A 27853-nucleotide genomic window follows, 5' to 3' on the forward strand; every position below is an offset into this window, starting at 1 on the left:
GGGGACCCGAGGACAAAGCGACCAGTCTCCAGCCAGAAACTCCCAGGGGGCGCCTGTACCAGAGACTGAGGCGGGCACGGCCTCGGGATCCCTAGGGAAAGTTCCCCGACGGCCGCACCCGGAGGGCCCGCGGGTGCCGCTCCCTGCCGCGCATGCGCAGCTGCTCCGGGCGGCCCTGCCCTCGCAGCTAGTTTTAGATTTTAATAAATCTTAATAGATGTGCCAATCATTTAATATCTGTTCATGATACATATAAAAGTTAAAGGTCCTGTGAAAATAAGAACATCATAGAAAGTATAGGAGTTTTATTTAATTTTCATTTTGTAAAATTATCTGTCATATTATGTTCCAAGAATCACATGAAAAATCCATTATCTTAAGGGCATTCATCTGAAAGCAAGTTAAAATAATGAAAAAAAAATAGATACTATTTTATGCTTTCATAGTTTATTTTTGAAAATTCCAAGAATTTTATTAAAATGAAATGGCATCCCACTAATTTTCTTCTAATGACTAAGAGAAAATCCTAAAATATTTTAAATCTAACTCTATAATTTTAACTAATAGTGTATTCTACTGTTATATGAATTTCAGATGATTCAATAGAAATTATTGAAAAATCTTATCTGAACATTTTAATGTAAAAGTATATACTTATCAGAGTAAGCACTGAAATAAGTCTTGATTTAGTGATCTTTAATTTTATACATATTAAACAGTGAAAAAAATACATAAATATCCAGCCTTTCTATTTCTTTATCCAATATTTATTGAGTCTCTTTTATAGATCAGAAACTAAAAGAAAAGCAATGAACATAACATTTTCAAAATACAAATAAATGCATAAGTAGAACTTGAATAGTTTCTAAGAAAGGAAAAATTCCTGCATGCTCTGGGAAAGAGCTGCATCATCTGGGTGATGAAAGGAGGCCATCGGAGAAGTCTAAGGTATAAGTCAAAACAGCAGGAAAACAAATTCAAGGGTAGAGCTTCACAAGCAAAGCAGCCAAGAAAGAGGTTTGAATTTCCTGTCCAATCACACAACATCAGGTGAGCATATTGAACAAGAGACCCCAATTCACTAAAAGGAAGTGTGGATCTAACAATCACTTGAGTTGTGAAAATGAGATGTTTTGATCATTCCTAAGCATAGACTATTGGGCATTTTCTAAACACTCATCTATACTTGATTTCCAGTGGTGGTTCTTGCTTGATACCTTTGCTTTCTGGAAAAAAAAAAAAAAAACATCTCAATAGTCAATTCAAATGCTGGCAGATCAAAATAGTGTATTAATTTTTAATCAAGCTTTATCCAAATGACAATCATTTTGTAAACAATCCTGACCAACTGAAAAAAATCCTAAGAAAATGAACTATATGGCATTCTGTAGGCTGGAGGAAGTTAGTTAGGATCAATGTGGATGTCCAATAGTGAATGTGCAAATACTCAGAATTTTCATTTCATTTCATAAATCAGACATAAGACTTCATTGCACATATGATTTTATAGGGAAGAGGCCAAAGGAAGGATGCTTTGCTGTGTCCTAGCAGTAGGAGGTTGTCATTCTTCCTGGACTCCTGATAAAGAGCTACGCAGGTACTCCTTATTCTAACAATAATCCTGCAACATTGGGGCTCCAAGATTCAACAGACATTCCCAAGGTGGGCCAGAAGTCCAGGCACAGTTCCTCTAAAGTTCTTCAATTATATTCCTGCACTTGATGCTAACAGATAGATGCAAGCATATCCTCTTACAACAGTAACAACCATATTCTCAATTCACTGGGTTGCTCTATAAGAAAGGTTTTGTTTGCATTTGGCTTTGTTTTGACATGTTTAAGGGTTTTTCTTCTTTATTCTGTCTCTTTCTGCCAGCAAACAATTTAACAGAGAGAAAGTTTCTGTCAATTCAAAAGTCTGGCAAGTCAAATGTAATTTGATTCATATTATTGAAGTCACCCCCTGCATCTTTTAACTTTCTTTCTCTAAGCATATTTTAGAATCACAAATAAGAATTGCAGAAACTTCCTTCAAAATGAAAAGTCTACTTCCAAGCTGTCTATAGTTAAATATAGCCCAGTTGCATCTCTCTTCCTCTTTGAGCAAAAATCAAGAGCACAATAAATGATTTAAGTGATATGTGACATCTCATATATTTTAGTTACTTTAATTTCATTTTAAATCCTTGGAGAATTTGTAAAAGTAAAAACTGCTTTACTAGTTTGAAACACATGTGTACTTATTTTAAATATAAAAGTGAGGCCAAAATGCATTTGATATTGAACATGAATCAAAAGCAATACAAACAAACTTTTAAAAGCACATCTATCTCTAAATAAGTCAGTATGTTATACTTTAGGATAACAAAGGGAAGTGCATTTATGGAGACTTTGACTAGGCTCAGAAAAATAAAACTCACCAACTTCACAAAGTAAAAATACTAACTTGTGTTTTATTTCATTGATTTTGCAGCAATCAGGCCATATCTCCAAAACCTAAGCGATGTTACAAAATTTAATACCCAAATAACGCCTCCATTTCCATGTAGAAGTTAATAATCATCTACACATAATGCTGGAACTAGGCAAAAAGTACAAATAAACAGGATGCTATTATCCCTAAACATGAGAATTAGAGAACAACAAGAGCAAAGTCTCAACCTAAACCAATCAGGAAAGTAGGGCTTTTGTCCAGAACAGTGATGTGCTACAGTGGATCTCTGATTAAGGTGGGAAAGTGTGAAATTTTACACAATCAGTACATACAGAACTGGGGAAGTGAAACACAATGGAGCTTGTAAAATGTAGATTTGTTCGAGTGATTATAGGAACCAGAAGTTAATGTCAGGTAATCTCTAAGTGGACTTCATTTTATCCAGCACTAACTATCACCTCAAGTGTGTTGTACTCCTAGGAAAAGCAAATACACAATGCTTGACAGATCTGTACTAGGAAACGAATATATTACAATAACGTTGCAATTAGGCACGAGCAGTAGATATTCTTTGTTTCAAAAATCTCTCCTAAAAACTTATTAAAAAAAAAAAATAGACAAGCTATCTTGCCGCCAATGTTGTCAGAAAGGGCTTCTCAGAGGTTTTGTTGAGCACTCCCAGAAACCAAAGCACATGACCCTGATGATACTTAGCTGAGACAGTCTCATGCTAATCCATATGTGTGTTTTATTCTAAAGAATTGACACCTTTTCAGATAGGAGTATTATTGTCTGATTACATTTACTCTCATGGTTCAGATAAAATACAAAGTTAATTATTAACACTGAGTTGTGAACAAGAAAACTATTTCTACTGATTTACAAAGGGAAAGTAGTAGGAGAAAAGATAGTAAAGAGAAATAAAGCTTTAGGATGATGCTACAAGACAGAATGAAATAATGGCAAAATTCTGAGTATTCTGTAACTCATCACCTTGTATCTTACAGATTTGCCAAGAATGACTCAGCATACCAATTTTGCATTTTAAACATGTTGTTTTTCTAAGATCTGAGATTGGAGGGAAATTTCCCTAAAGACATATATTAACAAACTCTTTCAACAAAAACATAGTGAAAAATTTAAAATATTCTTGTTAATTAAATCAGAAATACACAAGCATTTTATGTCAAAATTTATTTATTCATAAAAGAGATTAAAATTGTACAAGTTAATTGACTTCATTGATCTTTAAAGTAAGCCCTTTTTACTGGTTTCGCTACGTAGCACTGAGTTAACAAGGACAACTCTGTTGCTAAATCAGTTTTCTGTATGTGTGTGTGTTCTGATTCTGGGTTTAATGTGTTATTTGTTTGGTTTAACTATTGGCACACAAATACTACTGAATTTCATATATATATATATATATATATACATATATATATATATACATACATACATACACACACACATATACACACACACATATTTTTATTGAATACATACATATAATTTATCTTATACCCAATAACATCTCTAAACTACAAATTATATTTTGGAGATGACTTTGTGCTTTCTAAATAGATAATTACATCATCTTTGATAATTGTAATTTTGCATCTTTCCAATTCTTATGATTTATTTGTCTTCTTTTATTGAAATAGCTGGGACTAAAAGTACCAGCTTAAATTAAAGTGATAGCATGCTTCTAATACTTCAACAGTAAATAAAATTATTTGATCTAAAATTTGCTACTCTACATCAGGTTTTAAAAGTTCATTTTGATTCCAAATGTGCTAAAGTGTTTTTCTCTATAATCATGAATTGTCTCAGCAAGTGCTTTTAAGATAAGTACATAATTGATTTTGCTTTTACTCTGTTGAGTATGGTGATACAAATAACAAATGATAGAATATTACATTATAGCTTCCATTCTTGTGACAAAGAAATTTTTTAAAAATTCACTAGATTTATATTAATATTATTTGTATTTGATTAATAGTTTGCCCTGTGTTTTTGTGTAAGTTTAACTGTAACTTTCCTTTCTTTCATTATCCTTCTATGGATGTAGAATTACAGTTGAACTAACAGAATGAAAAGAGTTGAAAAATATTTTTCTTCTTTTCCCTACTCTAGAAGATGTTCTATGTTCTATATGAATACAATTGTAATTATCTACAATAAATTATTTAGCATGACCATAAAGCATTAGAATATTGGAGTTTTATTGGGTTAAAGCTTTAATTTACCAATTTTTAATTCAATTAACTTACTACTATAAATGTATTCAGGCAAAGATAAGTTATATTGGATAAGTTCTATTTTTCTGGTCAATAATTTATTCCACACAGACTTATTTTTATTAGCATCAACTCTTCATAGCATTTCCTTATCTTTTAAATCTCTGCTTTATATAAAAGGATATCTCTTTTTTGATACTAATATTTTCTAATTATAGCTTCTTAGTTAACATTGCTTAAATTTCATTTAAGACTTTTTCCAAAGAACCATTTTCTGGCTTTGCTATTTTAGTGAAACTTTTTTGATATTTTTATTCATTCCTAGCATTGTCTTTATTTTCCTCTTTCAGCATTCTACAGATATTTTTTCAGACATTCTTTTACTAACTTCTTAAGTATTAGCTCATTAACATTTCTGTCTTTGTTATTTGGTGATTCTGAGTATTCCAAGCAGCAACTCTACAATGAGATTTCAAAAGCAATACATCCATTAGGGGGAGGCCTCTGACTAAAAAAAGTGGGGAGATAGCTAGGAGGCATGCAGAGAAGTCCAACTGATTCGGGACTGGCATTGAGTTAGGAGAAATGGAAGAAAGGGAAGGAGGAGACAAAGGAAGGATGGAAGCTTCTGAGACTTGGTGAAGTCCAGGCAAAACTAGGTGAGGTCATCAAGGTCTAGAGTCAGAGGAACTTGGCACCTCCCGGGGCTAGCCCACCTTCCTTGGGCTAGAAGTAGCCTGTGGAAAGCAGAGTCTCATCGGCTCGGTTCCAGGGTGCAGCAATCTGGGTTCTAGGTTAATTATACTCCCTGTAATTGAGGGATGAGAGGCACTTTCTCATGCTAATATACACAATGATGGTATTTTATATGATGTTCCTGAGCTCTGTGGCATCCCGGAACATTTCAATGTTTTTTTTTTCTTTCAGTCCTAAATTCCATTAAATTTCTTTATTTGATCTATGGGTTACTTAGATATCTGTTTTTTAATAGTAAAATAAATCATTACTTAAATTATATTCAGTAATCAACATAGATGACTGACTTTGTTTTTAAAAAAAATAGTATCCTTTTGAAACTATGTAGTTTAAACCAGACCAGAGCCTAAATCTCAATCTTTTCACCACAGTCTCTGAAGACTGAGAATGACGAGAAATAAAATTACTGGTAGTCCATACCTGCAAACCCAGTGAAGAGACTTAATCTACTTGGAGTGTGACTTGTACCTAGAGGGGAAATAAATGCCCAAGAGCAGCAGAACATTTTCTGGACACCACCTGGGAGCAGTGAGTGGGAACTGGATAGAAGGTGAAACACAGGAGGGAGAACTACCTGCAAGAGAAGTGATATCACTGTCCATGGAGAAAGACAGAATCGGGCCTGAGGCCCAGAGGATGAGATAGCACCTGCTGCAAGGAGCAGGGAGGGGGCTTAGGGAGTGCAGGAAGCTCTTCTGCAGGCTCCTTGATATTGGACCTCCAGCCTGCAGAGCTGCAAAGTAGATGTCCGTCCCTTAAGCTACCCAAGTCTCTGGCATTTTGTAATGACAACCCAAGCAAATTGATGGACTACTTTATCAGGACAGAAAAAGGAATGCAGCAACTGTAAGAAGCTATTAAAAACAGAAAACAAAATGAGAAGATCTTTCAGCTTCTGAAAATACTTCTCAAAAAACCAACACATGACAGAGAAAAATAATAACACACTCCAACATGAATTAAATTAAATCAAGGAAATGAAGATGTTTAGCACCCAGTATTTCGAAGAAGATAAGCCAGCACTCTTTAGAGAAACACTTAATTCAGGACCTGAAGCAAGAAATACAGATGAGTCCAGAATATCCTTGTGCCTAAAACAACTGAGCACTCAATGATTAATTGGTAAATATAACAAAAACAGTTTCAACTTAAAAGGGCTTCAGATGGATGGCTATATTTGGAACAATTTGAGAATCCAAAAGAAAGCTGGTTTCTTACTCCATTCAAGCAGCTATATCAAATTACCCCAAACTGGGTAGTTTATAAAACAATAGGACATTACTTCTCACAATTCTAGAGTTTGAAAAGTCCAGGATCAAGGAAGGTTTCACATCTGGTGAATGTCTGCTGTCTGCCTCATAGATGGTAGCTTCTTCCTGTGTCCTCTCAGAGCAGAGGGGACCAGCCAGCACTTTGGGGGTTCATAAGGATACTAATCCCAGTCATAAGGGCATTTCTCTCTTGAACTTATCACCTCCCCAAAGCCTCACCCCAGAACCATCCCCCGAGTGGTAGGATTTCAGCCTGTGAACTTTGGGGGCACAAATATTAGACCACAGAAGATAATTGTTCATTAATAACAGATAGAAAAGATTCATTCATAAGTCTATAACATTACTCAACAGAAAAAGAGAAAAATAATGAAAAATTAATTTAAGAAGGCAGGAATAACGCTTGTTAATTAATGTAACATGATAGTAGAACTAGAAATTTTGCAACTACCAATTATGATAATGCTAATTACTTCACATAAAGATCACCAATGAGTGCCAAAATCATTGGATACTGTTTTTGAAGGACACAATAATATTCAAGGTTATCCTACAAATCATTCACTAATTTCAAATTGAGTACAGTATTATATTTGAGAAAGCTGAAGCTCACATCTTAACCAAGCGTTCACATTCGGCCTCACTAACAGGAATCATTGTATTTCCCTGGATATGAAGCAGGAAGGCGTCGTTGTAATCCATTCATTATTCTCAATAAAATTTAACCTCAGTGTAATCTAGTTTCTCCATCAAAAACTCTCACCCAGGATGGTTTTTCCTGAAGGAGATATTTAGCAAACTCTTGATGAAGAGGTCCTCCGGCATCCCAAAGGTAGAAGCCCAGAGTACTGCCAACTGTCCTATGTTCATGAGGCAACACCCAAAACATGTCAGTGGAGCAGAGTTTGGAGATCTCTGTCCTAGGCTTAACTTTCCTGTCTATAGGAAACACAAGACATAGAGGAAGAAAAGATACTGTAGCAGAGGTCACCCGTCTATGCAGCCAAAGTGACTGGAGAGGTCCACAGCCATCAGTTCTCGCAATCTTGTAGGAAGAATCTCAATCGTGGTACAGAGTAGTGAGCAGGAATGTATAATAGAGAGGGAAAGTATAGATCCAGCCTAGGTATTCTTCAGCAGATGAATAGATAAGTAAAAAATGGTGTACATACACAATGAATTATTACTCAGCAACATGAATTGCTGACCTTCTCACCAGTGCCAGAGTACTGCTTCCAAAATTTCAGTTATATTCTTGCAGAATTAGACAACACTCTTTTTTTAGAGAGAGAGAGAGAGAGAGAGAGAGAGAGAATTTTTTAATATTTATTTTTTAGTTTTTAGTGGACACAACATCTTTATTTTACTTTTTTTTATGTGGTGGTGAGGATTGAACCCAGTGCCCCACGCATGCCAGGTGAGCGCGCTACCGCTTGAGCCATATCCCCAGCCCAGGACAACATTCTTGATTTAAAAAAATGCTTTCCCACTGTAATGTATAGATATATAATGACTAATGTGTTTTTATTTAGTTGGTAAGGTTAAAAGCTTAGGATTCTTTACAAAAAATATAATTTTAGTTTTGATAACAACATTGAAAGTGCACTTAGGTACGGCTTTATATCTGTAGTTGAAGTTTTCTCTTCTAGAAGAAGAATATTTCTCAAGTGTGAGTCCGTTAAAAAGATCGATTACTCAAATATGTCAGTGAGCCAGAGTCCAACACGAACATTTGTCCAAATTCAAAAACAAATGTCAATGTCTATGGATCGATTATGTAAGAATCTTCCGCTCACCTGACCTTTTACAGAAAAGTTCTAGACATTTATGGGAGAGGAAAGAATTCCCCAGAAGATTTGATAAAGGTCAAAGGATAAACTTGAGTGCTATTTGAAATTTTGTTTCGGGTGATACATATGACCAGAATTCAAAATCATTTGTGAGAAAAGTTTAAGTGGCTCTCGTCTGGAAGCAGACAAGTGTCCTGGGAGTTGCCCAGAATACCTGTTTTACTTTGGCTCCCCACCCCACTGCTCTGTCCCCACCTGGTCACCTCCCAGAGTAAAACGGATGGGAGAAGGAGGGGCCTCCACTCGCCCCTTCTTCCCTGCCTCCAGTGCTGGCCACCAGGTCAAATAAAGGGATGGGCTGGATGGAAACCAGGATGAATGACATGCAAGGACATGAGGAGACCAGGCTGCTGACCCTGAGGAGAGGCAGTGTAGGACCAGTACAGGAAAGTGACCAGGACTATCAGATAGCCTTATAAAAGTCATAGTGCCATAACAATGACAACAACAACAGCTGGCCCTGAGCAGCAGGAAAATGATGAGCTTCTATGAGCAAATTATTAGAGAATAAAAACAATTTGTGGGGTCCTTGTGAAATCAGTGAGTATCAGATTAAATAATAAGGATACAATAAACAGGATATTATGAATTCTCCTGATCAATGAATATGATTGCAATATTATAAGTGACAACAATTAAGTGTCATATCTTTGAGATATGTTATTAGCTACCTGAAATTTTTTCCCAGAACAAGATTTTCTAGGGACCCAGGGAAAAAATGAAAACATTTGTTTTATTAGAAAAAACAAGCATTGAAAATGTAAAATGATGCACATATCTTAAAGCATATGTTGGGGATATTTTTAAGCTTATAAAATAATTTAGGTTTTTACATAAGAAAGTTCAACAGAAGGCTTTCTTCTATTTTAAATTAATTTTGACTGTAGGTTCGGATCACTCTTTTGTTGTTTTTAGGATCCTGCTTTCTATAGCCACGTCACAGGAATATATGCTAATGATAGGTCTTCTTACATTTCTATTGTATATGGAAAAAAGTATTCCTCTCTACTTGTACACATATTGTGGGTTTCTACTTCCTACCCTTTACACTGCCCTGAGGATTTTCGAATTTCATTCTTTACTTATTTACTATTTGTTACAAATTAGTTGTATCTTCTTTCCAAAATTTGGTATGAATAAAGAAAGCATTACCCTGTCTCAGATTGATTATCAGACAATGTACTAATAACAAAAATTAAAAATATAATTTGTTTTAAAAATAAAAATATGATGCTGCTGAACATTTAATGTTTGTGTGTGATTTGTATAATATCACACTTCTCTTAAAGTGAGGATCCATCTTCTCCTGACAATGGCTTGGACACACAATATGGCACTATGGGTTATGATATGTCATCTATGAAAACTATTATACCGATCCTTGATATATAAATGGAAATAAATTTTTTGAAATTAGTATAATGATACATTTCAAATGTCACAAAAATATGCATCGTCTTAGATACATTTCCTCATTCATTCAGAAATTTATTCAGGAGACTTAATTTAAAGAATTATATAGGAAGAAAACAGGTTCTTTTCAAGGTCAACTATAGTAATGAATAACAGAAACATGTATTTATATTCATATAAATGTGGCACCTTTTAATTTTTGAAATAGTGTGAAAAGGCTTCAATGAAAAGTTTACTTTCCACTCTCCTCTTTCCCAATCCCCCACACAGGCCAGTTCTAACATCTTAACAGAGAACATGGTACATAGTCTGTCTGAATGTTGTAAAGAAAAATTTAGAGATGCTCTATGCAGTGTACTAAATTGTATGTATTTTGTTATATATTTTTAACTTACTTAACTTACACAGTCCCTTAGATTATCCTTTGCATAGTTTTCAATAATATGGAACATTCCACATGGAAGTAAAAATTTCCTAGAAATACCAGTGATCCCAGAAAACTACTTGTGGATATCATTTATAGATGACATTCATTTGACATTGAGTTTCCCCAGAATCCTCAAAACACTTTTCTAGTCCTTCTTACTTAATTCAACTCCCTCTTATGTTTCTTAGGTTATTTTGTGAACTAGAAAGAGATTACCACAACTGGTATTTTTTTTGAGATTTTGTATGTATTAAAGTGCTTTGTTCTATATTTTATTGGTTATTAGATGCAAACAGAATTCTAAGATGTAAATCATTTTCCTTCAAAGTTTTGAAAATTTAGTTCCATTGTTTTACAGTTCTGTAACTTCCAGTCTTCCTCTATAGAAGGTCAAGCATAATCACTGGCTGGCTCCATAAGAGGAAGAAAGGGATCAGTGGTTGAAAACTTCTTGCATACATTTTCAACAAATGCTATTCAATCCTACCTTAGTCCTGCTATTTCCTATTCCTGTTACTCTGCAGTTTTGAAGAGAAAGTACAGGGACATGTCTATGCTCAATTTGCTCGATGTAAAGGATTAATCTTCTTTGGCTTCTCTTGAAAATGAGGCAATCCCTTTATCAGGCTTGTAAGATTAACAATTAGCTTTTTGTACTAGATAGAAAGGAAAACCCTAAAATAAAATACATGCTTGAAATAATGGTGATATTCTGGGTTTACTAAGGAACTAAATCGAATAAATGGATTAAATGTGCCATTCATTTACCCAATTTATATCTAATGTTACCATAGACCACTTTCGATTCTAGAAATAAGTCAATGAATAGAGTAGAAAGAATCAATCTGCTTAAATGCAGGGCTTGATGTGAGGAGAACAACAGGATATTTCACCACCAGTTGCCACTTGTCTTGGCTCATTTCTCCACCAGCATTTGGAGCTTGAAGATTAAGCAAATGAGAACAATCAAACTTGCTTAGGAGAAGGATCATGTAAATAAAGTCATGGCCCAAAGAAATGCTGGAATGTTCTGGAACTTGTCATTTGCTTTCTTTGTGTCACAACACATGAATTTACAATATTTGTGTGACAAAAATTTTTTTGTTTATTTGCATTTTTTTCAAATGCCTCTAATTCAAATTTTATGAAGTGAAGCATGCAAAGTCCATTCTTGCAGTGCAAATAATGATTGTTTCTTTCAGGACACTTAATGATTTTTATTACTGAAATAATAATATGGTTAAAGGTTTTTAAAATTATTTTTTGAAAAAATGAAGTTTTCCTATAATCACACATTGCCTCCTTATGTGTTCACAGCAAAGAAAGCATCTCTCTCTCTCTCTCTCTCTCTCTCTCTCTCTCTCTCTCTCTCTATATATATATATATATATATATATATATATATATATATATCATTGCTTAGTATCCTAGGATAGAAAAATTATGTTTCTAAGAATAAGCAAATAAATTAATTACAAAACTATAAGATAAATTAATACTTAAAATGTTTATTTAATTTTTGGTGGTATAAAGCAGTGTCTCATGGTGGTCAAAGTAGTGTTGTTTAATTTTAACTCAGCCATTTGCCTTGGGCATGTCACTTTATGGCTCTGTTTCCTGCTGTCACAGTTTTTTTTTTTTTAATGTATATGATACAGTCTATAATACAATTCTCTAAAGAGAATGAATAAATATGTATATATATATACACATATGCATACATACATATGACAGTGGGAGGGAGGCAGGAAGAAGAAGGAGGTGGAAGGAAGATGAGAGAGAGAGAAATAATGAATTGGCTTACAAAATTTGGAGACTATGAAGATTTCTGTAGCCATCAAGCTGGATATTTCATAATATTTGATGTTTCAGACTGTGCTACTCAGCTTTCATTGCTGTGACCAAAATATCCAGTAAGAACAGCATGGGATTCTTTACATGTCTCAGCATTAAAAGAGAATAAAATCATGGCATTTCGGGTAAATATATGGAGTTGTAAAATATCATGCTAAGCAAAGTAAGCCAATCCCCCAAAAAACAAAGGCCGAATGTTTCTCTGATATGTGAATGTGATCCATAATGGGGGTGGGGGCAGCATGGGAGGAATGGAGGAACTTTGGACAGGGCAAAGGGGAGGGAGGGGAAGGAAGTGGGCATGGGGGCAGGAAAAATGGTGGAATGAGATGGAGGTCATTACCCTAAGAACATGTATGAAGACACGAATGTTGTGACTCTACTTTGTGTACAACCAGAAAAATGAAAAATTGTGCTCTCTATGTGTGCTATGAATTGAAATGCATTCTGCTGTTATGTATAACAAAAATTAAAATAAATAAATGAATTTTTACAAAAAGAACAGCATGGAGGATGAAAAGTGTATTGGGGGCTTACAGTTTCATCAGTTCAGTCTGTGGTCGGCTTACTCCATTGCTCTGAGCCTGAGGGGAGGAAGAACATCATAGCAGAAGGGTGTGGGGAGGAAAACTGCTCAGGTCCTGTCAGTCAGGTAGCAGAATGATGGATGGAGACTCCAGGAAAAAAATATAAACCCTAAAACCCACCCCCAGCACCTAATTCCTCCAGCCATGCCTCACCTACCGACAGTTACCACACACTTAATCCCTTTAAATTCTTAACTCATTAAATGGATTGATCCACTGACAAGGTTACAGCTCCATAACCTAATCATTTCACCTATGAATATTCCAGCCTGAACAGAGAAGCTTTGGGGGAAGACCTCATATCCAAACCATAACACACCCCACGTCTGAACATTCAAAGATTGATGCCCCAGCTCCGCAGTAGTGGCCACGTTCTCAGTCTTTCAGTTTTGTTTTTTTTTTTAGGTCTCCAATTGATTGGAAAAGACTCACCCACATTAGAGAGGGTAATCTGCTCTACTCAGTCCATCAATGAAATGTTCGTCTCATCCACAGCACCCTCACACACACACACACACACACACACACTCAGACAAGTGTTTCCTCAAAAGACTGGGAACCCCATGGCCCAAAAAAATTGGCTCCTGAAGTTCACCATCCCACCACCTCATAAGATTGATGTGCTGGGTAAATGAGATCTGAAGTGTGAGGTACTTACAAGACACCTAGAACCATAAAGCCTCCATGAAATTTACTATAAATACCTACTGATATTCAATCTGAAGAAAAACAGATTTTAATAGTTACTTATGCACCTCCCATTACTTTTCAGCATTTACTGCAGAAGTGTATCTATTATGTAGCTTTTCTTCCTTTCCTTTTTGGCCTGAGTTTTCCCCTCTGTCCCCTTTCATGTCCAAATGGTGTCCTCCACTCATTGGTTGATAAAAGTTTTCAGAAGAATAATTGTTTTGATATATCACTGCTCTTATTTATTTCTGTGGCTAAGCAATTTCTATTGTAGAGATTTCTAGAAAGACTAAAATCAGAGACTCGATTTTTTTTTCTCTTTTCTATGATATTTGAATCATTGCTAAACACACAGAAAAAAAAAAAGTCCCTCAGGCTATAATACTCAATTCCAGAACAGCTGTTTTGAACTTGAACAAATCAATATTAAAAATGAAAACCAATATGGTTTATCACTGTTAAAAAGAATTGTTCCAAAAGCCACTCCACCTGCACCTACCAGGATGAAAAATAAATCAAAGTTTCACTGATTCATAAATGTATAGAAATTATCTAATTAACAACTTTCTGCACTGCTTTTAATATTTAAAATACAGAAGGATTTCTAGTAGTTTTGAGAGAAAAATCTTACTCTATTAAAGAAGTATCAAATTCAATGAGATGTAGAGGCCACTGAATTTATTCAATTAACCACTGAAAGTGGAGTTATTCTATGAAAACGAGGCTTATCTTTATTACTTACTTGTCTACTTATTAGGTTTTTTTTTTTATATTCTTATCCCTAAAACATTACCCTTATCTATCCGTATTAATAACAACCTCAGTCTTTCAGGCTGCTGTAACAAAATACCATAAATTGGGCACTTTATAAGCAACAGAAGATTAACAAGTGCAAGAATGAGATGCAGTGTGCTTGGTGTCCAATGAGGACCTGTTTTCCGTGTCATGGATGGTGCTTTCTCCCTGAAAGCTAACAAGGTAGACAAGAAGAGCTAGCTGTCTGGAGAGTTATTTATAAGGCCACTATTCTCATTCTTGAGGACCCTACCTATCACTCACTGCTTCACCTTGGGGGTTAGGAATTCAGGGTATGGATGAGGGGGGCACAAACATTCAAATCACGATGATGACCAATGGATGTAGTCAATTACAGAACATATCAAACCACATTCCGAATTCCAAATGAATCTAGAAAGCAATATCCTCCCTCCATTTTGACTTTCCCCCCTAACCTCATAAAGGTTAAAACAGAAGGCTCCCTTTCTTTATTATCTGCTTTATCTTTTTCTCATCCATTCAATGACCATTTGTTGAGCACCTTTTACAGGTTAAACATCCCTAATTTGAAAAATCCAAAGTCTGAAATTCTCCATAATCTGAAATTTTTTGAGAGCACAGTGGAAAATTCCACACCATTAAATTTGTTTCATGATAAAATTATTTTTAAAATTATATAAACTTACTTTTAGGCTTTGGATATAAGGTATATATGAAACATAAATTAATTATCATGCTTAGGCTCAGATTTCATCCCCAATATAGATAGATAGATAGATAGATAGATAGATAGATAGATAGATAGATAGATATTTTTCCCCTAAAATTTGAAAAAAAAAATCTGGAGTTAAAAATATTTCTGTTCCAAAGCATTTTGAATTAAAAATACTCAGCCAGTATAATCCAGGAACTATTGCAGAATGAAGGTAAGAATTCTAGCATCTAAAGTGACAGGCCTTTTTATGTCCTGTTTTTATTAACTTGGGATTTTGGCAAAAGAAAACAAATGCAATTGCCCGTTTGGTTTAAGGCCCATATTATCAGAAGTCCTGTTTGTATGAAAATATGTTTCCCAAGGGAAATGTTTTTGATAATAATAATGGGAAAGTTCTGAATCAATTTCCTCTAAAATATAACAGAATATTTATTTTACTCGGACTTTGTGTCTTTGTCAAACACAACTGTACTCTAATAGTTTTAGTAAATTGGTTTTGAATTCAAAGCTTTGGGAGGAATGGTTGACAATGAGGACAGGGAAATGTAGAGGGCATCCTGGTGCAAATGTGTCGTGTCTGACTGTGGCCCCGCAGCAGGCATGACGCGTACTGTGTGCCCTCAAAGGACCAGAAACACACAGAGGGGGTGAGACCTGGAGGGCATCACTGGGCAGGTCTTGTGGAGGAAGGTCTTCTGTGGAAGGCACCGAGAAACATACGAGGTGCTCTGGGGTGGGAATTACAGTGTGCAGGACTTTGAAGAGAAGTGGACGAACCTAAGAAAACCTATCATTTTAAACAGTTTAAACTAATGTAATCCCTTCTATTCCCACCCATCTCATCCAGCAGAAGCCAGTAAAAAAAAAATCTTAACTGCTAATGGCAATAAACCTCAGATTGTAATTAAGTAAGTAAACTTAGACCTTTCCCACAGACCTGGCTCACAAAGAATGGCTACTTCTTTTTTTTTTATTTATTTTAGTACTGGGGACTGAACTTAGAGGCACTAGACCACTGAGCCACATCCCCAGCCCTATTTTGGATCTCATTTAGAGACAGGGTCTCACTGAGTTGCTTAGCGCCTCGCTTTTGCTGAGGCTGGCTTTGAACTTGAAATCCTCCTGCCTCAGCCTCCTGAGCCTCTGGGATTACAGGTGTGTGCATCACCACACCTGGCCAAGAATGACTACTCCTGTTGGAATATTTGAAAATAGAAGTTTTAAGGACTTTAATGCACTCCACATGGTTCACAACTTTTCTTGAAAGAAATATGTCATTCAAGACATCGATATTTCCTGGATAAATTATCACACAGGTTTCACCCAGTATTCAACTTTGTATCTATCAGATTTTAGTGAATGCAGGATAAGTGATAGTCTCAGCCTTGGACAACTACCGTATTGAGGCTTGTGTGTACCTAGTGCCCAGAAGCGTATCCATCTGTGACAGTGTGACTTTCAGTTTCCCCAGGCTGTTGTTTTGCTCTAAGGGTCTACTTGTATCAAATTTCCTTTTGTAGATTTTGTTCCCTGTGTTCTGTCAATATGAACTCGGAATGTTTAAGTCCGTGTCACTAACAGGCTTCTGAATGAACCTCTTACAAATGACAGTACCATGTGTCAAAACTGTATAATCATTTCTGACACATTCATAGTGTTCTCAGCAATCTAAATCTCTTTGCTAAAATGTGTATATCAGTAAGAGGAATCAAGGTATGAGAGATGTATATCAATTCAGATCAACACCTACTGTGACTATCTCAGAAAATTAAAGTATAATGATACCAGAGTTCTAATCATGCAATACCTTTTTAGTCAAAGATGATATTATTTAACCATATCAGTAAATAATATCTCCAGTATATCATCTCTGACTTCTGACTAGGCCAATCCTCTGACTCCCGGGGCCCATCTGGTATGTAGCTTCAGTAAAGTGGGAAAGGTGCCCTTAGGATTTTGAGGAATACCAAGTCCCTCCCTGAAGGCAGTTCTCTGAGGGCAGGACCATTTCTACCAGACTCTTGAATTACTAGATCCTAACACATTGGGTACTCTACAATATTTGAAGTATTAAAGAGAGAGTTCATAATTTAAGAGAACATTTTTAAGATAATTTTTTTTTTCATTTTTAACACAAAATAACAACATTTTTCTGCCTTCAGCATTTTCCTTCAGCTTAAGCTAAAAACAGCATGTTCTTCAGATTTTCAAAGTATTCCTCACATCAACATTTCCTAACATCTACAGTAGTACAAGAGGGCAAGGAAGGGCTTCTTGTTTCACCATCAGTACTCAAAGTGCCGGCCTTCTGTAGTGTTGATTTCCTACTGACCTGCACTCTCACTGTCTCATTGGCTACCCTCTGTCACATGCCTGCCTTTGTACTTCACTATATGAAGGCAGTTCAGCTTTCACAGCTGACTGTCTCTTTGTGTTTGCACAGATCTCTCTACCTTACCTATCAGACCTAACACACCACTTTCCCTCTGGCTTGCTTGTGTATCCACCTGTGGCCACCCTGCATCCCGGAGACCTCAGTGCTTGATCTTGACACCAAACCACCCTAGGGAGTCCTCACTGCTTGATCGCAGTACCAAACACATGGAAGATGTTGGAGAAGTAGTTGTTGAATAAATGACTGAATGAGACCTTGGATGAATGAGAATGCACCTAGTTATTTTCCATGCTGATGTTTGGGGTGGTTTTCTTACAACGTCTTTGTTGCTGCATTTTGTCTATGTACATAGAAAGGCACTCATGTGGAGAAAATCCCCTTTCTAAGACCTGATCAGTAATACAATATTACTGGATGTGAAAAAAAAAAAAATGTAGCAAAAGGTTTATGTCTTCTCTTGCATAAGCAAAATAAAGAAGACTACTTTTATAATCACAAGTTAAATTTAACATCTTACTTATTGGAGTATTTTGTTTCCAATTTGGAAGCAGCATTTTAAAAGGGGATAAATATAGACATTTTGAAAGTGATGAAAAAATGATGCATTTGGTACCTTCAATTTATATCATACTGCATTCATTTAGGATTGGGAAGAAAAGAAACCAATTTAATAACATTTTATTGTACTATGTGAAAAGACTTAAATACAAAGTATCAGACAAAATGTACCATGGAGAGATCACTCAAGGAGAGCCCACTGTGGGTGATTCATTAACATCAGAACAGGCATCTGAAACAAGGAATTGTACCTTAGGTGCTTTCCAGTTCAAGACATTCATAGTCTTTGTCCAAAAAATTCTCAAAGATTAGCCTATGGATCAACACATAACCTATGCATGGAAGATTGTATATGAATCTGGCTTGGGAAAAAAAATAATACCAGGAGAGTGTGTTTGGCACCCAAAACTGCAGGAATTGCACTTGCTGTAAGACAGTACCTTTACACTCAGAATAGCCTACAATTGAGTGGAGGGTAAACACAGGGAGGTGGAAGCATTCTGACAAGATTATGTATAATGTTACTAAAATCTCAGAATCTGGATAGTCTGGCCAATGTAGAATATACTAAATGAAATGTGAATGGGAAGAGAGACATATTTATTGAGTACCTACTACATGTAGTGTCCCACTTTTACTTATTACATATAAGAATCAATTCATCTTTTAGATAAGCTGTTAACACCAGTTTGCAAACAAACTCATAAGCAAACAATCTCAGACGGCCTGTGTAATTACTGAGAAGCCAAACACTAGATACTGTTAAGATAAAAACTTAGACCTGGATCTCTTGGATCCTAGAATGGTAAGAAAATGTGGGAGGCATATTTTCAGAAAAGTACATGAAAAGGTGGAACTTGGCATACATTTGGAAGAGGACTAGGGTGTTTGAAATGAATTTTCATTCTGAGATAATTGCCGATTCACAGGCATTTGCAAGGTATACAGGTAAATCCATGTGTCTCTTCCCCTGTTTTCCCCAGTGATGACACTTTGCAACTCCAGCACAGACCAGAACCCAACATGGACAAGGCAGTCAAAAGGCAGAGGTTTTCCATCGCCATGAAGGGTCACATCGGCCACTCCTACACACCTGCTTCCTTGGTAACCGCAAATCTATCTCCGTTTCTAAATTTGTGCTTCAAAAATTGTTCTGTAAATAAAATCACAGACTATGCAGTCTTTGGGACTAACAACCCCCGCTCAGTGTACTTCTCTGGAGGCTCTTCGAGATGGTTCACAAAAGGGGAGTTCAGTCTGTTCTATTGCTGAAGAATATTCAGCTACAGTTTGTTTGATTTTTCACTCACTGAAGGTCTTAAGTGTTGTTTCCAGGTTTTGGAATTTACGAATTAAATCCGTGTACAGATTCACCTACAGTTTCATGTGAATCTAAGTTTCTTTCCTAAGAACGTAAATGCCCAGGTGTTCTCTGCTTCATCATAGGACAGTTGTTATGCTGGAAATGGTCAAACTCTTCTACACCGTTCTCTCATCAGTTCACGTTCCCCTAGCAATAGATGAGTGGCCTGTGGCTTTGCTTCTCCACTGGTATGTAGTGCTGTGGCTATTTTATTCTCATTTTAGCCACTCTGTGGTTACATCTCATGGTCGTTCTGTCTGAATTTTCTCAATGACACATTTTCACGTGCTGATTTGCTAGAGTCACATTCCTTTTGCTCTCCGGGTGTCCTCAAGAACATGTCATCAGGCACTGCGTGTTCAGTTGGCCATCCTTTTACACTTGAACACTGGCATGCGGCTTCTGTCTTGACCTCCAGGGTTTCTGGTGGGACGTGCAAAGCCTGCTGAATGCTCGTCCTTGCAGTGGGGCAAGGCTTTGGCCGTGATGAGGTCGAGACGTTTTCCCTAGCTTCCCTTGAGCTTGACTACCATGTGACTTGATGATGGGTGTCTTTGGATTTATGCTCCTTGGAGTCTGCTGAGCTTCTGGGCTCTAATTTTGACCCTTTTCCTAAATTTCACTCATCTTTTCAGTACTCTCCCGCCCAGTGCTACTTCTCTGATAATGACCGCCGATATGCAAACAGATTTTTTGTTACATATTCCACATGTCCCTGAGGATGCATTTTTTTTTTTTTTTGTGGCCAACTTTCTTCTTGTGTTCAGACAGGATCATTTCTTCTAGTCTGCCTTCAAGTTCATTGCTTCTTTTTTGTCTCCTCCATTCTTAACTTTAAAATTTTCAATGTGCTCTTGTGCCTAAGTCTTCCACTGTTTCATTGATTACATCTTCCATCTATTCACTGCAACTTTCAATTTATTTACTAAAAGGCTTACTATTTCTTTAAGAAATGTATTTCACTCCCAGTTGCTTGCTGAGTGTTGTCTAAAATTCTTGCCAAATAATTAAACATTGTTGCCATTTCAGGGGTGGCATCTGTTGATTGATTGCTTTGAGATATGATGAGTAACATTCAATTTGTAACATTCAATGAGTAACATTCATTGTATTCTGCATATGTGGGGGATTATGTCACAAAACTGGACCCTATGGAAGGGTCCTACTGAAAACCCCTGGAAGATGAGGGTTGACTTGCCACTTGGCCTCCCTGAGGCCCAACTCAGGGTCTCCTTTCACTGCTGGGCAGTGACAGCAGTTTTTTCTGCCTGCTGGACCTCATCCACATAGTTCTACATGGGGTTTCCTCGGACACCACCAGAGCGTGGGGGGCCTCCTTACTGCCAACTAGCAATGACAGTCTATTTTAGTTACCTTCTTTGCGGCCATGACCAAATAACCTGACAAGAACAACATAGAGGAGGAAAGGTTTACTTTGGCTCCTGGTTTCAAAGGTTCATCCCATGGTTAGCTGACTCCAAAGCTCCGGGTCTGAGGCGAGGCAGAACATCATGGCAGGAGGGTGACAGAAGAGATCTCCTCAGAACATGACAGCCAGGAAGCAGAGAGAGCTCCTCTACCCAAGGACGAAATACAGACCCCAAAGGCACACTCCCAATGACCTACTTCCTCCAGACACGCCCTACCTACGTACAGTTACCAACCAATTAATCTATTTCAGTGGATAAATCCACTCCATGAATTAGGTTAAGGATCTCATAATCTCATCACTTCACCTCTGGAAATTCTAGCATGTCTCCACATGAGATTTTGGAGGACACCTCATCTAAACCATAACAATCCTCCCAAGGAGGATTGGGGAACTTCTTTACCACCTGAGTAGGGTGAAATGATGTCCTCCCCACTCAGCCTCTGCTAGCAGGAGTGGAGGTGGGGCTCTTTTTTTTTTTTTTTTTTTTGCTGTGAGTTTGGTTGGATTCAAGCATTACTCTCCTCAAACTTTTGTCTTGATCTTCCCGGGTCCTTTGACAAAAGCAAACCGACTTAGGTTACATTTTCATTATGGCTTTTGTTTCTTCATCTGTCTCTACCGATTGGTGTTCCCAGACGGCTAGCATCTTTGTGATGTATATACAGCCTAAGGAAAACCCCAGGAGATCACCAGACTGCCAGTTGGTTCCCAGGTTGCCTAGGTGGAAAGCCTCTGCTCTTTAACTGTCTTTAATGTTTGCTTTGTGAATAATAGAGTTTTTAGATATACTTTGTGAAAATGTAAATTGATATAATGTTTCTAATGGAGCACTTGGCAATGTGTATAAGAGATTTCAAAAATAAACATCCTCTTGACCAAGCCATTTTACTTCGAGGAATTTAAGCCATTTTTAAATGTATGTATTTGCATGAGGCTACTTATTATAGTCTTGATTGTATATCTAAAACAAGAACCCATTTTTTTTAAATGGTTTATATTTTAATGAAATTGATATAATCACACAATTTTATGTGAACATAAAAAAGTATAATTTTAAGAAACCATATACATTTATACATATATAAGCAAATACATTTATATGTGTATGTTTTTTCTTTTTTTATTCTCTATACTTTCTAATTATTTCTATAATAAACATGCTTAGATATGGAAATGTTTGAAATAAAACAATTGGATATTATCATCCTAAAATAATCACATCATTTTTCAAAAGATTTATTATAATTAACTTCTTTGGGCTAAAGTTGTTAACTTTTAAAAAATATTGCAAATTTTATTTACATTTGATCCTCTTTAATGCATACCCTTGAAGTTTTATGTGTTTAGGAGAAAATATTAGCAAAACACAGATCTGGCAGATCACTATTAAACAAAATACACAAAGAACTGTTAAAGCCCAATCATAAGAAAATAAACAAGCTTACTTAAGAGTTGACAAAAGATATGAACACAAAACCCATCACAGATGACAAGATAACAAACAGGCATAGGAACAAACATCAGTATCCCACTTGACTAGTAAACTTTAGACTATAACCTCAACGACATGCCCCTGCAAAACCACTAGAATTTCCAAAATCCAAGCATCAAACTCTGGTGACAATGTGGAGCAAATGCAAAGTGCTTCAGCCACTTCGGAAGACAGTTTGTCAGTCTCTTACAAAACTGAACCTATAATTACCATATGATTCAGCAATAGACATCTTTGGTATTAATCCAAAGGAGTTGGAACTTATTTCCACTTGAAAACTTGCAGAAAAAATTTTATAGGCGCTTTATGTATAGTAGAAAAAATAGGAAAGCAATAGAGATATTTTTCAAAAGACGAAGAGATAAACAAAACGTGGTATATCTAGACAATGTGATATTATTCACCACTAAAAAGAAATGAACTATCAAGCCACCAAAAAAGGATGTCAATGAAACTTAAATACATATTGCTCTGTTGAAGAAGTCCATCGGAAAATACAACACACTGCATGATTCTAACAGCATGATATTCTGGAAAAGGCAAGTATGGAGACAAAGAAAAGATCAGTGGTCATCAGAGTTTCAGGGGAGGGAGGGATAAGTGTGTGGAACATACAGGAGTTTTAGGATAGATGCTTGTGACTAGACATTTGCCAAAACCTACAGAATGTACAACACATAGTAAAAACTTAACGGAAACCCTGGACTCAGTTGATAATGTGTCGACGTTGGTTCATCGATTTTACTAAGCACCATAATCCTGAGAGATGTTGTACAGAGAGGGGTGAATATATAAACTCTATTTCCTGCCAAATTTTGCAGTAAAACTAAAACTGCTCTTTAAAAACATTACAAACGTGTGCGTGTATGCACCTACGCCCCTGGTTTTGAGGAGAGCTACAGGAAGCAGTCAGACAGGTCTCCCTCCTCTGTTTCTGGTGTTAGCTGCATGTCCAGCAGTGCTTTATCAAAGGTGCACTTGAGAGCGCAGATCCCAGGGAAAGAGGCAGCTCTCCTGAGGATTGGATGCCTCTTAGAAACAAAAGGCACAAGAGCCATCCTTTTCTCCTTTGACTGAAAAGTGGTTGTTTTCAATAGTCACCTTCTCATCTGGATCTGTTGTTGCATATTCCTGTTCCCGACACCTGCCAGGCGTCTTGAGGACGAGGGGTAAGGACAGCCTGGCAGCAGGGAGAGGCAGTGCAGGCAAGACCTGAAGCCCCAGAACAGCTGGGCTGAGTACCAAAGTACAAGAACTCTTCTCCACCAAGTATTCCCCAGGCACATTTTTGTTTTTAAAGCCCCTGTGTAATGACTGTGACTATTATCACTCCCATCTCTGTAAACTCAAGACACAGAGGGGCTTAAGGAATTCAACAAAATAATCAGAAGATGATTCTGCTGCTTCTGACTCCCAAATCTATGTACTTCCCAATGCACTTGGTTCATCTGACATAAAATAAACTCCAGCATGAACTCTGTCTTTGAAGAGTTTTATAGGAAACAAAATGCCTCATACAAATCACCTTCTTCCCAGCCTATATTTTTACCAACTTCTTTTCCATTTCCTAACTTGTTCCTACGCATTTGTATCCAAAGCATTTGTCCAGAATCACCAGTTATAAAATAAATAATTTGCTATTTTCTATTTTTAACGCAACGCAGTTTTCAATGAAATATAAATAATTCAATCCCTCCTCCTATGTCCAAGAACAATAATTCCTGCTTTGTATCTAAGACCAGAAAAACACTCTGAGTTTACAAATCCATGAAAATTTATCTGTTGCAGTTGCTAGTCAGAAAGGAAAATAAATCAATTAGCTATAACCAATGTGAATTTATCCTATGTCTTAGTGTTGTTAGCTGCTAATAGCATTGCTAATGTCACCAGAATCCACATGCCATATATTTTGTATGTCATTGTTTCTGAAAATAAGTTAACATTATGTTCCATCAGATGATTGAACTTTCAATAGATATTTACTCACAATAAGATTTACATTGTCTATTGGATTGCTCAGATAGCTCACATCTAGTTAGGAGTATCATTCCAAAGAATCTTACATAAAGTATATAAGCTTATTAGTATACAAGCAGCACTCACCCTCATTAAGTGACCTCACTTGTGCAATTTAAAATGGTATATAATTTAGTTATTTTCAAGTGTGATTTAATAATGTTACACCCTTTATCCAATACCTTACCTCTGCTCTTAGCTCACAGATGACTCTATCCTTGCTGTTTTGAGGTGTAGATTTTTCCTTTATATCTCCTGAAATTCCTCCTGTTTCACTTTCATGTTGACTGTGAAGAATGCCAGGCTGAAAAGCAAAGTTCGAACTATAATCACAACACGCTACAAAAGCTAGCTGGTTCCAGTCTAAAGCCCATTAATCTTTCCGATTTTTTAAAATCTTTTTTTTTATTTTCCATGTGGATTCTGAAAGGCCTTGTTGTTGCTACTATAACTATTATAGTTGGACCATTTATTACAATGTTTGTAGTTGAAAAATACTGATTTGTTAGGAAAAAAATCAGCAAGTCTCCATAAATCTCATCCTTCAATTGAAAAGTGGACAAAACTCACTTACCTCTGCGTATTCCTAACAATGGGTCAGTTGACTTCCAAATTAATGAATTAATTCTGATCTTTTAGTCCAGAATATTAATACCTCAGTGCTTTTTATAATCAGTCTTAAATCTATTTAACATAAAGCATAAATATTAAATTCATTGTAACGGAGGCAAACTTGGAGAAAAAATATATAAATGGTGCTTGGGTTGGTAAAATGTATATAAAACATCTAAAAATACCTGAAAAATACCAATAAAACCTAGGAACAGGTATAAAAACCTAGGAATTTGAATACTATTAACATAAATGGTGATATTTCTCCATACCTATTCTTATAATTAGAAGTTTTTAGCAGAAATATGAAATTTGATAAATATATAAAATATGTAACTATACATACATGCTGTTCTATTTTATTAATGTATTCCTTCCTTGTATCATATAGGTAAATGTTTCCATCATGAATTATATGTAACTTGTATATAATCTCATGATAAATTAGAATATACAAGACAATATAATACAGCCTATTCAAAAATTTAAAAACAGGATTATTCATGACATTGTTAATACTGATAATATTACCAGTATGTTCTAGTCTCCAGGAACTGAACTTGAAACATTGTCTTAGTTCATGCTGGTAGTGACCCAAGTGTTAGGCACTGCTATTATTATCCCTACTCTACAGAAAAATGAACCATATATTTTCTTTTCTATTATTGGGGATTGAACTCAGGGTCATTCGATCACTGAGCCACATCCCCAACCCGATTTTGTATTTCACTTAGAGACAGGGTCTCACTGAATTGCTTAGTGCCTCGCTTTTGCTGAGGCTGGCTTTGAACTCGTGATCCTCCTGCCTTTGCCCCCCAAGCCTCTGGGATTATAGGCCTGCACCAACATGCCTGGCATGAACCATATTTTAAAGAAGCATAAGCATCTTTCCAATATGCAAAGTTATTAACTACAGGGAGAAAACTTTAAGAGGCTTTTTACTGAATTCATTACCTGAGTGCTTAACCAACACTGCATCTGTAGTTATAAAGATAAAACCCAGTAAAATAATTTTCTGAAAAGCAGTAAGCTGATGGAGATAGTAGAGGAAGCATAGCCAAAGAGGCCAGAGGCCCAACACAAAGGCAATGGAGTACACTAGGGACAGGAGCCGATTTCCCAAACACTGCCGAAATGGCTCACTTGTGCTGTGAAGAGAGCTCAGGGGAGTTGAGAGTCAGAGCAAGAGAAAATGAAGAATTCATGACCATTGGTCTCTGCATGTTCAACCCACTACCATGTGAGTTAAGTAGTGTGACATTAATCCAAGGTAAAATAAAAGGAAAGTCACTTTGACAGAGGAAATGGCGAGCTGCAAGAGTTAAACTGTTTTTTGAGTTGGGTTCACCAAAAGAAAATTCAGCTTCTTGTGAAACTTGATGGCCCTGGCTTACTTTCAGAAGTCTTAGCTTTTAATCCACAAGAAACTATGTCAATCAATAAATCTTCTCATTGTCTAAAAGAGTCAGAATGTAAATTTCCCTAAACAACAGCAAAGGAAATCCACACGAGACACTTTAAAATTTCTATTTTCACTCATCAATGTCAATGTCAAAATCAAAGCTCTCTGAACATTCAAAGAACCCAGGAGCAAGAAGAAAGGGAAAAAATGGCTAGCACCAAGATTAAGAAACAGAATGCCAGGTGGAGGGGAGACACTAACAAGAGGACACAAACTACTGAATAAAATAATACACTGATTTTAAAAGTAACTAGTATCTTCAGGAAAAGGCAAGAGTATACTGCATTAATCTCTTTACTTTTTTTTTTTTTTTTTTTTTTTTGGTACTTGGGATTGAACTCAGAGGAACTTAACTACTGAGCCAGACTTGCATTGTCTATTGCTCTTTTTATTTAATTAATTAATTAATTTGCTTACTTACTTATTTACTTATTTTCAGACAGGGCCTTGCTAAGTTGCTAAGGGTCTTGGTCAATTGCTGAGACTGGACTTGAACTTGTGATCCTCCTTCTTCACATCCTCCTGAGTTGCTGGGATTACAGGCATGTGTCACCGTGCCCAGTTAGTACATTGCATTCATAAATTTCAGAAGTTTATGACAGAGCAAATACAAGTTTTAAAGATAATAAAAGATTGTCCCCTAAGAAATTTCACAATGTATCTTTAGACAAATTTCCCGGATGGGCTGGAATACAGAATAGAATTTTGGAGTGTCACAAGGTTCATCCTTGCCCCTGTGAACTTCACATTGCTCTGTAGATCAGCTCACATGTACTGGTGGCATTGTGCACTAATAAAAATGCTGACCGTCTCCAAATGTCTATTTGAAGCCTGTGTTTTCTACTGAACTTGGGATATATTTCCAGGTTCCAATTTCTCACCTCTGTAGACATCTCAAACTCAACACCCTGGAAAGCCAAAGTCAGAACTTCTCCCTCAAACCTGTTGGTCCATCAGTCTTCACCAGCTCAGCAGATATCAATCCCATCTTCCCCGTGGACCACAATGTATTAATTCAATCCTCTCATGTGCCATCCAAATTAAAAGCAAATCAATTTGGTTCATCAGCTGAGCCTTTACAACAATTATAAATCCAGTTACCTCTCTCCAAATCCACCACTGCTATTCTGATTAAAAATTGCCAGGATCCCTCACTTAGCATAGGAGTAGCCTCCATCCTTCTGTTTCTATGTGTGGCCCCATGCTCTCTTTCTCAAAACAGCATCCAAAGAAAGCTCTAGAAAGTAATTCAGATCCTGTAATTTCTCTCTGCTCAGATCCCGTTAACAAGTTCCCAATCAGCAAAAGACACACTTTAAAGTTATTTTATCCACTTGGTTGTACCATCCCTCCCCCTTCATCTCTTGGTCATCCACACTGTCCTTCTCAGTGCTCCTTTCAAGCACAGAAGAGCAAAATAACTAAATATAAGAAATGACGCAGTGTGCATCTGAAGCTACTAAAGTAATATATAGCAGAGAAAACTGATAAATTAATGAAACAGCTACTTTCT

At 36.4% G+C, this 27853-nt stretch overlaps 1 protein-coding gene across 8 annotated transcripts in view; it reads right to left on the minus strand.

The window, feature by feature from the left end:
• Ccdc102b (coiled-coil domain containing 102B) overlaps positions 1-27853 on the minus strand; it is a 214597-nt gene that overhangs the window by 125876 nt on the left and 60868 nt on the right. For 7 of the 8 annotated variants that reach the window (XM_071602651.1, XM_027935286.2, XM_071602650.1 and 4 more), the window contains exon 5: positions 24454-24570. The exons of the other annotated variant lie outside the window; for it this stretch is intronic. In XM_071602651.1, the coding sequence (XP_071458752.1) occupies positions 24454-24570 (117 nt within the window). The remainder of the gene's footprint in view (positions 1-24453; positions 24571-27853) is intronic. 8 annotated transcript variants of the gene reach the window in all.

The sequence above is a fragment of the Marmota flaviventris genome, chromosome 16 (genome assembly GCF_047511675.1).
Source record: "Marmota flaviventris isolate mMarFla1 chromosome 16, mMarFla1.hap1, whole genome shotgun sequence".
Lineage (NCBI taxonomy): Eukaryota > Metazoa > Chordata > Mammalia > Rodentia > Sciuridae > Marmota > Marmota flaviventris.